Source organism: Pan troglodytes, chromosome 6 (assembly GCF_028858775.2).
Source record: "Pan troglodytes isolate AG18354 chromosome 6, NHGRI_mPanTro3-v2.0_pri, whole genome shotgun sequence".
NCBI lineage: Eukaryota > Metazoa > Chordata > Mammalia > Primates > Hominidae > Pan > Pan troglodytes.
The window spans coordinates 145083800-145096152 of NC_072404.2; the positions used below are offsets into that span (position 1 = coordinate 145083800).

General features: G+C 43.7%; 1 protein-coding gene across 11 annotated transcripts in view; it reads left to right on the forward strand.

The window, feature by feature from the left end:
* The window catches only part of NRF1 (nuclear respiratory factor 1), a 145340-nt gene that overhangs the window by 113922 nt on the left and 19065 nt on the right, over positions 1-12353 (forward strand). For 10 of the 11 annotated variants that reach the window (XM_003951128.5, XM_001155756.7, XM_063815011.1 and 7 more), the window contains one exon: positions 1572-1696. In XM_003951128.5, coding sequence (XP_003951177.1) covers positions 1572-1696 — 125 coding nt within the window. Of the gene's footprint in view, positions 1-1571; positions 1697-9368; positions 10341-12353 lie in introns of those variants that run through there. The other variant, XM_016958155.3, reaches the window with a different exon arrangement.

Consider the following 12353-nt stretch of genomic DNA (forward strand, 5'->3'; position numbering starts at 1 on the left):
ATTTAAAATTTTCTTTTATACTTAATAGAGTTTGCTCAAACTTTCTATAAAAGCAAGTATATTGCTTTTATTATCAGAAAAAGATAACTGTTTAAAACACAGGCATAAAAATTAAAAAGCAAGACAAATTAGTAAGAAGAGGAAATTCTTCTATTTAATGTCACTTTTCTGTCCATTCGGTTTCTTTTCCTGCTTCCTAAAATCCTTACAGTGACCAAGAAGTCTTTTGCAGGGGAATTACTATATCTGTTGTTTTACTTGTGTGCTGACTGTCTTAGGTAAAGGAGACTGTATTGAGTTTGGTACATGTTGCTTTGCCCACAGTCCTAACATGTTTACTCCAATTAGTCCCTGTCCCCTTACCCACCTCCACTTACGGCTTGTGCTAACAAGACCACTGCCATGTTACAGCAAAGCCTGCAGCTTCAGAGCAAAGCTGACTCAACTGGCTTATTTGTCCACTTCTGCTAAACTAAATGGCACCACCATCTCTATTCTGCGCCTACTGGAATTCGATAGTCCCTCAGTAATTGCAAATTGACACCTGATACTTTACCAGAAGGGATAATGAAATTGCCTGTTTTTTCACATTTTTACATCTCTGAAATTTGGATGGCAAATTATAATCTTACAATTGTCAGGAATTTTTCTTCCTTACTGGCCCATGAAATAATAGTATGTCTTACAGTTTGTAGCATCATAGAATCAAGAAAAATGGGTATTTATGCACATAGTAAAAGCATATAGCAAGGAAAAGAAAGAAAAATGGGACACACTGCTAAAATAGTACTTGCTACAAACAAATGGTTAATGTCTTCCTATTCTACAGAGCATTTGTGCTACGTAGGGAGATTTATTATTTTGTTGTAATTATAGAGGCAAACTATATTTATACAGTTTGGACTTGTAGTGATAATTTTAAACTTTAAGTCTTCGTTTTAGCCCTGCCTGGATATACAGTGAGTCAAAGGGAAGAGCTGGACTTTTCAGGATATTAATCAGCCATTACTCTGTATTTGAAAAGCATAACTATAAATCAAATTAATATTTAGTGTTAATTGAAGAGTGAGTCCAGGTTGCTGCTGACTCCTCATATTATCATTCATCCTTGGCTATAAAAGGACAGTCTCAGATGGTCTGCCTTATGTTACTGTGAGGAGAAAAGAGAAAAGGAAAGCCTTGTGATTGACAACCAAAATGGCTTTTGCATTGTGAATATGGATCAGAGCTTCCACTATGGCTTGCAAGCACTCAACTGATATTGATAAGGAAGAAACTGATAATGAGTGCCTTCTGTCCTCAAACACTCAATTACCGAGGTTCTGAGAAACTCTCACCATTAGCTTTATAGCTATGTAAGACTTGAGATTTCTCTAGCCATTAATATTATTTCAAAATTACTCTTGGCTTTATCTATTAGCACTGTTATCACGTATTTGCTGGTAGGATCACAACCATGGAGTCAGTAGAAGGACCCAAGGAAGGCATTGAAAGGATGGTTTGTCTTGGCTGCAGTGCTGTTCCTCTATTCATCTTACACATCCCCCTCTCTCCTGTTCCTGTGCCCGCAGCGAAGCTGCCGCCCATGCTGTCGCCACCCTGGCTGAGGCCACCTTACAAGGTGGGGGACAGATCGTCTTGTCTGGGGAAACCGCAGCAGCCGTCGGAGCACTTACTGGAGTCCAAGATGCTAATGGTAAGAGAGCATAAATATTTTATTAAATTTCTTCCCTGTTTCCACTTAAACCTTCCTGACATGACTGGCAACAAAGCCTTCAGAAAGAGTTTGAGCTTCGATTTTTTTTTCTTCATTGGTAGACATTTCATGCCTAGGAATATTCTAGGAGCCTGTGATTCCTTTCACTAGTAGGAAACATGGGGGTTCCTGAAGGAAAATGCCATGATAATGGCTACCTAATTGAATTGTTACTTAAAAAGTGATTATCTTCTTGTGACAAGACTTGCTGAGAAGCACCTTAAAATTCACTGTGAGCCACATTTTGTCTTTTACTGTCTCATCGGATAGGGTAGATCAATGTCCTTTACTGTAGCAGAGACTCTCTCATGGGCAGGACCATCATGGAAAGTTCTGACTACATCAAGAAAGGCGCCACTGTCTCACCTGTGCTTGGGGTCAGGCAGCAGGCTGTGATGCCGGTGCCTCTCTGGTTGGTACTGTGGTTCTGCTTCCTGTTATATGTAGCCTCACGAAGGACCTCTGGATTTAGCCAATTACATGCCCCTACCCTGAGCTTCTTCCCCAGCTCTTTGACTTCCTGGACATTGGTGAATATCCTGAATAAGCAAAAGGGATAAAATTCATAGAAATATGGTGGCAAAAATATACAACTTCAGCCCAGTTCTTTGGGTCCACGTTGGTAAGGAGTCAGTTGGCAAGACAAGCTGCCCAAGGAAGTGCCTCAGAAGTCTGGGTCAAAGAGGAGGGCCAGATCTGTTCTGTGAGACCCTATGTGATTGTTATATTTTTAAATAATATATAATTAAGCAGGACAAATTAAATACTCCATGGCTTTGGGGAAATTGTTGCTTTAAAGTCCTGGAATGGGGCTGGGCACGGTGGCTCATGCCTATTAATCCCAGCACTTTGGGAAGCCAAAGTGGGTGGATCACCTGAGGTCAGGAGTTCAAGACCAGCCTGGCCAACATGGCAAAACCCTGTCCATGGTGATGTGCGAGGCTGAGGCAAGAAAATCGCTTGAACCCGCGAGGCAGAGGTTGCAGTGACCTGAGATTGCGCCACTGCACTCCAACCTGGGTGACAGAATGAGACTCCGTCTCAAAAAAAAAAAAAAAAAAAAAGCAATCCTGGAATGAGGATAGATAAATAACATACTTTCATCATGTAGGCAGATGGTTCCTTAATGGCATTAGTGGCAGAAAGAAAAGTACCTGGCACTTTGTTTATGGTAGGTGCCTAAGAACCGAATGCTCTGTTAGTTGGAAAAGTCTTTGAAGAAAGACATAGTGCTGTGTCCTCCTTTGGAATAGGAGGAAACAAAGTACCTCTGTCCCCCCAGAGAAGAATAACATAGGAAATGCAAAGAGCCATCGTGGCTTCTGAGAATCATTTTCCAAAGATGCCAAACAAATTCAATTCTAAAACTATAGCCTACTTTTTCTGTAGGGAAAGAGGCTTTTGTGAACTTATCTAAATCTAGACAGAGTTGATCTCAACCAGAATGCTGTAGGACAAAGGACATCTTATAGCCACACATCTTCAGGATGAAATGGACCATGGTTGGAATTAAAGAAAACCTCTCTCTCTAGCTAGAATCCTACTTCTATTTTTTTACCTTTTTCTATTCCTCATCAGAGTCCTAAGGCACCCTGAGCAAAGGGTAGGATATCTGGCTTATGTGGCATTCATGTGAAGTGTGATTGCTCTTATTCACTATGGAACTGCTAAAAATAACTTCCCATGTGGGTTCAGTAGGAAACTTTATTATCCATTCTAATCGACTTGACCTGTCTGGGAGAGAACAGACTGCTCTATAATTCTGGCTCCTCCCCAGCATCACCTTTTCAGATGGATGAATTTATAGGTAAGTCCAAGGACCCTCTGGCTCTCAGCCAAGTAGAACCGTTCAGCCATACAATAAAGTTGAACCACACCCGCTACTATTGATTACTGGAAGCTGCCTCTTTTCAGTAGCATTGGGTTGTGTGAATCATTTGGTGTGATTTCATGTTGTTGGCTACATTTGTGATCTGGGAAAATTCTGGTTCACATCCTAAAAGCCAGTATTTCCCCCAAAGCAGGCGATCCTCAGTCTGTGACTGCCAGTACTTGCTGAACTCAGGCCTTGAGAGTTGGAAGTTATCTCTTTCTGAATGCAGCATTTCTGTATCAAATCAGACCCTTGAGTTGTGCCGTATCCCAGCAGTTTTAGGCAAAGGCCAATCATTTCATCTGCCCTTGGGAATCCAAAGAATGAATCTCATATGGGATATGATCCAAGTAACTTTGATAATCCTCTTGTCTTCTAACATTTTTGCCCACAGTGCTATAGTATTTACTTTGGGATTGGAACCAGATTTTTCCCTCTTAATCAGCAATTTTGATATCTGGCTAGACTTTTAGAGGTTCTCTTTTTCATCATTCTTTCGGATTCTGTCCTGTTGCCAGAGTTTGTCGCTTCTTTTTGTTTTTGTTTTTTGAGACAGAGTCTTGCTCTGTCACCCAGGCTGGAGTGCAGTGGCACAATCTCAGCTCATTGCAACTTCTGCTTCCTGGAAGTTCCAATGATTCTCGTGCCTCAGCCTCCCGAGTAGCTGGGATTACAGACGTGCCACACCACGCCCAGATAATTTTTGTGTTTTTAATGGAGATGGGCCATGACTGGTCTTGAACTCTGGCCTCAGGTGATCCACCCACCTCAGCCTCCCAAAGTACTGGGAATACAGGCGTAAGCCGCTGTGCCCGGCCTATGTTTGTCACTTCTGGGCAGACAAGCTTATGGTATCTGCCAGTAGGTCACATTTTTTTTTAATCTTTTTTCTTTTTTTAATAGAAATGAGGCCTCTCCATATTGCTCTGGCTGGTCTCAAACTCTCGGGCTCGAGCGATCCTCCCACTTCAGCCTCCCAAAGTGCTGGGATTATAGGCATGAGCCACCACACCCTGGCCAGGCCAAGTTTTTTTAATCAGAAAGAGTTTATTATCAGGAAGAACCAGATGATAGCAGAACAAGGTGCTGTTTGTTGACATAGAACTAACTTGGAAACAGATACTACTTAGGGGAAAACATGTATCCCATATTTCAGAGTATGGTTTAAATCAAAATTGGAATAGCAGATGACTCTTCTGAGAGCAATTTGGATATCGTTCAGTTCTGAAGTAGAAAGAGTTTGTGGGATGGAACTAGCAGGGATAGAGGACCACTGCATATGGAGCCTGATGAAGTCCATAACCATTGGGAAGTGGCGGGGGCAGGTGAGGTTATGAAGCAGTATCCTAGGGGATGGTGTTTTTCAAGTTAGAGATAATGACCCATAGGCCAGGCACAGTAGCTCATGCCTGTAATCCCAGCACTTTGGGAGGCTGAGGTAGGAGGATTGCTTGAGTCCAGGAGTCCAAGACCAACCTGAACAACATAGTAAGACCCCATCTCTACAAAAAATTTTAAAAATTAGCCAGGAGTGGTGGTGCACACCTGTAGTCCCAGCTACTTGGGGGCCTGAGGTGAGAGGACTGCTAGAGCCCAGGAAGTCAAAGCTGCAGTGAGCCATGATCACACCACTGCACTCCAGTCTGGGTGAGAGATCAAGACCCTGTCTCAAAAAAAAAAAAAAAAAAAAAAAAAACCAGGCTCAGTGGCTCACACCTGTAATCCCACTACTTTGGGAGGCCAAGGTGGGTGGATGACCTGAGGTCAGGAGTTTGAGACCAGCCTGACCAACATGGTGAAACCCTGTTTCTACTAAAATACAAAAAATTAGACAGGCATGGTGGCAACACCTGTAATCCCAGCGAATCGGGAGTTCCAGGCACGAGAATCGCTTGAACCCAGGAGATGGAGATTGCAATGAGCTGAGATCATGCCACTGCACTCCAGCCTGGGCGACAGAGCAAGACTCCGTCTTGAGAAAAAAAAAAAAAAGATAATGACCCATGCAAGCCAGAAGTTTAAATTCTGGATCACCAAAGCAGACCTGATGAAGACATTGCACCTAGCACCTGCGCACCCTGAAGACTTCTTTCTGGACATCTACCCCACACTACCCCGACACTAAAGGAACTACCCAAGCACTCACATTACTTTATTTCTATGTTCTCTGTCTTTTTCAATAGAGTCTTTGGTCTCTTAGGATGGAGTTTCATGGTTCGGTTCAATATAAAGATTTTCACAGATGCCTTTTCATTTAGATGTAGGTAGAATTGCCTAAGGCTGGTGAAAGCTACCAGATTAATTCCTTCCTTTGTTTGTTTGTTTGTTTGTTTGTTTTGAGACAGGGTCTCGCTCTGTCACCTAGACTGGTTCACTGCAGCCTTGACCTCAGGCTAAAGCTATCCTCCCATCTCAGCCTACTGAGACGCTGGGACCACAGGTGCGCACTGCCACACTGCGCTAATTTTTTAAATTATATTTTTTGTAGAGATGGGATCTCCCTTTGTTACCCAGGCTGGTCTCAAACTCCTGGGCTCAAAATGATCCTCCCGCCTTAGTCTCCCAAAGTGTTAGGATTATAGGCATGAGCCACTACACCCGGCCCTTTACTTCATTTTTTGAACATAGTTATCTCAATACTCTTCATCTTATACACCTTAATGTAAGAAGTCATACAGTTCAGCCCATTTGTTTTTCTTCACTCTGCCTTCCTCTCTGCTGGTCCCCAGAACCCCCTGTGTTCCAGGACTCCTGACCTCCAGGACTGACAGATACAGGCATTCACTCAGACTTGAGGAGCTCTTTGCTGAGTGCCTCTCACCTCTCACCCAGACCTTAACACCCATTGTTGGCAAGCCTCGGAAAACCAGGCCTATAGACCTTTCTCTTCCTTCCTATTGCAGCAAACGTAATGAAAGAGAAGGATTATATTGGCACTTGGCCACCTCAGAAACACTCTTCTGTCTGAGATCTTATCGCAGATTTATACAGCTATCTTTCATTCCTGATAAGTAGATGGGGGAAAACAAAATAGATTAACAAGTTCGTAAGTATTGGTTGGTGCAAAAGTAATTGTGGGTTTTTTTGCCATTAGAAGTAATGGCATATTTGAAGTTGGTGCAATTACTTTCACACCAACCTAATAAGCCTCTTAGCAGAGCTGCTAAGAAAGCATCAGCATTTTTTAATATAGCTGACACTTTTCCTAATGATGCTACAAGAAAAAAGAGAGGATGTAGCATTTGCTGGTTTGGAGTGGGGTTTTTTTGGGTTTTGTCCTTTGGGGTTTTTGTTTGTTTGTTTGTTTTTGAGACGGAGTTTCACTCTTGTTGTCCAGGCTGGAGTGCAGTGGCTCAATCTCAGCTCACCGCAGCCTCTGCCTCCTGGGTTCAAGTGATTCTCCTGCCTCAGCCTCCCGAGTAGCTGGGATTACAGGCATGTACCACCACACCCAGCTAATTTTGTATTTTCAGTAGAGACAGGGTTTCTCCATGTTGGTCAGGCTGGTCTCGAACTCCCGACCTCAGGTGATCTGCCCGCCTCAGCCTCCCAAAGTTCCAGACCAGCCTGGGCAACATGGTCAAACCCCATCTCTACTAAAAATACAAAAATTAGCTGGGCATGGTGGTGGGTACCTGTAATCCCAGCTACTCAGGAGGCTGAGGCAGGAGAATTGCTTGAACCCAGGAGGCAGAGGTTGCAGTGAGCTGAGATTGCACCATTGCACTCCAGCCTGGGCAACAAAGCGAGACTCTGTCTCAAACAAACAAAAGGTTCATCTTTTAAATTTGAAAAAACTTTTATTCAAAATTCCAAAGAGTGTTTTGGGAATATGAACTTTATACTGATTTTAAAGTTCATTTGAAAGAATAAAACCTGCCATGTGCGGTGGCTCACGCCTGTAATCCCAGCACTTTGGGAGGCCGAGGCGGGCGGATCACGAAGTCGGGAGATCAAGACCATCCTGGCTAACACAGTGAAACCCCGTCTCTACTAAAAACACCAAAAATTAGCCAGGCGCGGTGGCGGGTGCCTGTAGTCCCAGCTACTCGGGAGGCTGAGGCAGGAGAATGGCGTGAACCTGGGAGGTGGAGTTTGCAGTGATCCAAGATCGCGCCACTGCACTCCAGCCTGGGTATAGAGCGAGACTCCGTCTCAAAAAAAAAGAAAAGAAAAGAAAAGAAAACCTTATCTTAGCCATTTTTTATCCTACCAAGCCTTTAAACAGAACCACTAATAAACTGTAAAATTGACTCAAGTTTTCTCCTCTGCTTCTACCCCAGCTTTCCCCAGGTTCAGGGTTATAGGGAGTTTTCATCACAGAGATGGACCAGGTGAGGGAAGCAAGTGTTCTTGCACTTTGAAATTTCACTTTCTCCTTTATATTCTTTTGATTTTTTTCAATTTCATTTTTTGTAATGAAGATGTTAGTGGAGGCCCGACAAAGTAGTTCACACCTATAATCCTAACACTTTGAAAGTTTGAGGCAGATGGATTGCTTGAGCTCAGGAGTTCAAGACCAGCCTGGGCAACATGGTGAAACCCTGTTTCTACAAAAAATATAAAAATTAGCCCAGCACAGGGCTCATGCCTATAGTCACAGCTACTCAGGAGGCTAAGGTGAGAGGATTCCTTGAGCCCAGGAGGTCGAGGCTGCAGTGAGCCAAGATCATGCCACTGCACTCCAGCCAGGATGACAGAGTGAGACTCCATTTCAAAAAAGAAAAAGAAAAGATGTTAGCAGGGCATACCCCACTTATGGAGCTCTCTGACCTAGGACATCAACATACTTCTCAGCTGTTGACCTTGCATTCTGTCTCTCAATCCTGTTGTATCATTATTTTATTCATTTAACAAAATTTACATAATGCTTACTATGTATAAGCATTCTAAGTGTTTTACATGCATTATATTTAAAACGCATGATAACTTTATGAGTAAACACTGTTAAACTGATTTAACACATAGGGAAGCTGAGACACAGAAAGTTTCAGTAACTTAACCAAGTTCACATAGAGAGTGGCAGACAATTCAGGCAATTTGTTTCCAAACCACTGTACTACACTGTCTCCCTTTGATGTGAGCTCTGGGTTCCTGCCTAGACTCCACAAATACAGGGTGATAACATCATTGTTGAACAAATAAATTTGGAAATGTCAAACCTTTCCCCACCCCTGCCAGAGGCTGCTTGCCTTAGTCTAGTTTAGCCACAGCACCCATCTGCCCAGGTGTTCCGAGGGCTGTAGGGGTACCCTGGAGGTTCATGCTGCTGAGTGCCCCGGGCTCAGCAGCCCTCCCTCTGCACACACACAGGCTTGCCTTTGCTGGCCAGAGGAGCCGACAGGTCTGTATGCTTCTCCGGTTGCAGAACTCATCATTGGCTGGCTGTCAGCCTTAAACATTTTCAGTGAGCAGAGTACTTTGCAATTAGTGAATGTGTCTTCTTGACTGGAGTTGGGTGGTGGGCTACGGGTGCTATTTAGAGCCAGGGAAACTAAGGGGAAGTAGATGATGTTCAGAAGGAAGGAACCCCAGCAGACGAGTTGTTTCATCAGCTCCTAGAAGCCTCTGCTCAAGCCTTCCTGCTGCCCTTCAGTTTAGGCCAGGACTCTTTCAGCCTTCCCACCTGTCTCTAACAAAGTTGAGACCAAGGTGGTAGGGCTGTGGAGCCTGGGGAAAGGGTCAGGGGTGTGTTCATTTTTGCCTGGAGCGAGTTTATTGGCTTATTTGTTTCCCCAGCTCCTCACCGGGTCTTCCACTTGGCTCTGCCTACAGCCCTTGCTTGGGGTCCCCCAGAGATTTTGAAGAGCACATCTGTCTCCGCTAGTCAGCACTGAAGACTCAGAAACCACCTACTATCTATGCTGCCCTGGTTAAGACTAGGGTTCTCAACCCTCCCTCCTCATGTTCTGAATGAAGAGAAATGGACTGGAGGGCTGTTTAAAAATTAAAGCTGCCGGGTGCGGTGGCTCACGCCTGTAATCCCAGCACTTTGGGATGCCGACGCGGGTGGATCACAAGGTCAGGAGTTCGAGACCAGCCTGGCCAATATGGTGAAACCCTGTCTCTACTAAAAATACAAAATTTAGCCGGGCGTGGTGGCACGCGCCTGTAGTCCCAGCTACTTGGGAGGCTGAGGCAGGAGAATCGCTTGAACCCGGGAGGCAGAGGTTGCAGTGAGCCAAGATTGCGCCACTGCACTCCAGCCAGGCTGACAGAGTGAGACTTCCTAGTAAATAAAAAATAAAAATAAAATAAAATAAAAATTAAAGCTGATGACAAGGCATTGTCATTACAGTTAGAGAAGGAACAGCCCTTCGCAAGTATCCTCAGGGTAGCGTGTCCCATGTTCTGGGCTGGTCCTAGCAACAGTCTTGCTGCTGAGGTTCCACCTTAAGACTTCAACGTCATATTTTCTGAAACTATAAGACCACCGGGCGCGGTGGCTGACGCCTGTAATCCCAGCACTTTGGGAGGCCGAGGCAGATGGATCACGAGGTCAGGAGATCGAGACCATCCTGACTAACACGGTGAAACCCCGTCTCTACTAAAAAATACAAATATTAGCCATGCGTGGTGGCGGGCACCTGTAGTCCCAGCTACTTGGGAGGCTGAGGCAGGAGAATGGCGTGAACCCGGGAGGTGAGCTTGCAGTGAGCCGAGATCGCGCCACTGCAGTCCAGCCTGGGTGACAGAGCGAGACTCCGTCTCAAAAAAATAAATAAAATAAAAAATAAAAAAATAAAATTATAAGACCCCACTCTGCCTTACTGTGCTGTAAAACAAACGTACATTTTACTATGCATTCCAACTGCCAAATTAAATTAATATAGACATTTCTTTAGGGAAAAACATTATATGTTTTTACACTAGACAATCTTCACCTTTTCACTTCCCTGTTTTCTTTGACCTTATTAAAAACTTTTAAAAATATGTATGTTTTCTCAGCAGAATTTAATCTCAACAATGCTCAATAGAATTTTTTTTTTTTTTTTTTTTTTTTTTTTTTTTTTGAGACAGTCTTACTCTGTCTCGCCCAGGCTGGAGTGCAGTGGCACAATCTTGGCTCACTGCAACCTCCACCTCCTGGGTTCAAGCGATTCTCCTGCCTCAGCCTCCTGAGAGAGCCCAGCTAATTTTTTTAATTTTTGGTAGAGATGGGGTTTCACCATGTTGGCCAGGCTGGTCTCGAACTCCTGACCTCAAATAATCCGGCCTCCCAAAGTGCTGGGATTTCAGGCATGAGCCATCACGCCCAGCCCAATAGGATATTCTTAACCTGGGTTCTATGGACCCTGAGAAATTCTGTACAAAGGTATTTGTATTTTTTTTTTTTTTGGTATCTATAGCTTTTTTTTTTCTTTGCCTCCGCTAGCAGCAGGGAGGGTGTTAGCTTTGATTGAATGTGTAACTAGACCAGAGGCATTCCCACCCCCACCCCCACCCCTGTTCATCTCCAGCCCACAAAAAAAGGTTAAGAACCTCTACTACAGAAGGTGGTGGTGAGGATCGTTTAACTTTGTAGATACCTGGTATAGCACTGAGAGTAAAAGGAGGAGCAATGGAGAGGGGAGGTCCCGCAGAGCTGGAGACCCTAAAAGCTGAACCTCTAACAAGCTTTGTAATCTTAGGCAAGCAAATTAACCTCTCTAAGCCTTAGCTATAAAAATTAGGATAATGATAGTTCTGTACTCAGAAGGAAGTTGTGAGCATTAAACAAGATGATTCCTGTCAAATTCTTAGCATAGTGCCTGGCACAGGGATGCATCATAAATATAAAATTCTTTAGCTGTCAGCATCAATTTCTTCTCCATCATTCCTCACATATGTTGGAGTGCACAGTACTATGTAGACGCTGCTTTCCTGTCTTTAAGACGGATCCGAATGCTTGCCTTTCGCAGATGAAGATGTATGTTGCAGAGGTGGATGCTGTAAAAATGGGAATAGATTAGAAGCCCTTTCTGTAACCTTGACTAAAGAAAATACAAGGTGACATTGTTTAAAGGCTCTATCACTTGCCTTTGTCTAGGGCTGCTGTTCTCTTCTGCACATAGTTTGCAGTCATGAGTGTGGCCTTTTTACTCCTAAAATGGCACAATCTGTCTTCAAATCTCAACAGATGCATTGTATTTCAATTCTATCACGAAAAGTAGCTTTTGCCATTTTTTCCTTTTTGTCACCACCATCATCCATTTTTACTTACTGCATGTCCCACTGTTCCAACTCTTTAAAAATGAGAGGGATGATGCCAGTCCTCCACATGTTAGACTGTAAAACACATCTCCTTCCACCTTTTTCTGTGCTTCTCGTTCCCTGGACACATCAGCATATGGGCTTGTTCTCACAAGAGTCCACTGAGATGTAAATGTTAATTTAGGAACTGTATTATTGTTTCTCCCCAAAAAGGTTGCTGATGTGCTATTCCAGTGTGTACTAAATCACTTTTTGCCTCATTATTTTAAAGTTTAAATAAATGAATGTATTAAATAGTCTTAGTGTAAGAGTGCGTTTTCAGTCACCATAAGCATAATAGCCTTAAAAGTGCTGTTGTATTCTATGACACTGTGATACTATTTGTAGCTTTTATCCAAAGATGGTAAGCTCAGTGCCTCAGGACTTGAAGCAGGCAGCCCCTAAGCAACTGTTTTTTGTGTGAGCTGTGAGTCCCAGGATACAAGCCTCTCATCTTCAAGGTCCTCAAAGAGCAGCACAGCTGGTAGCTGT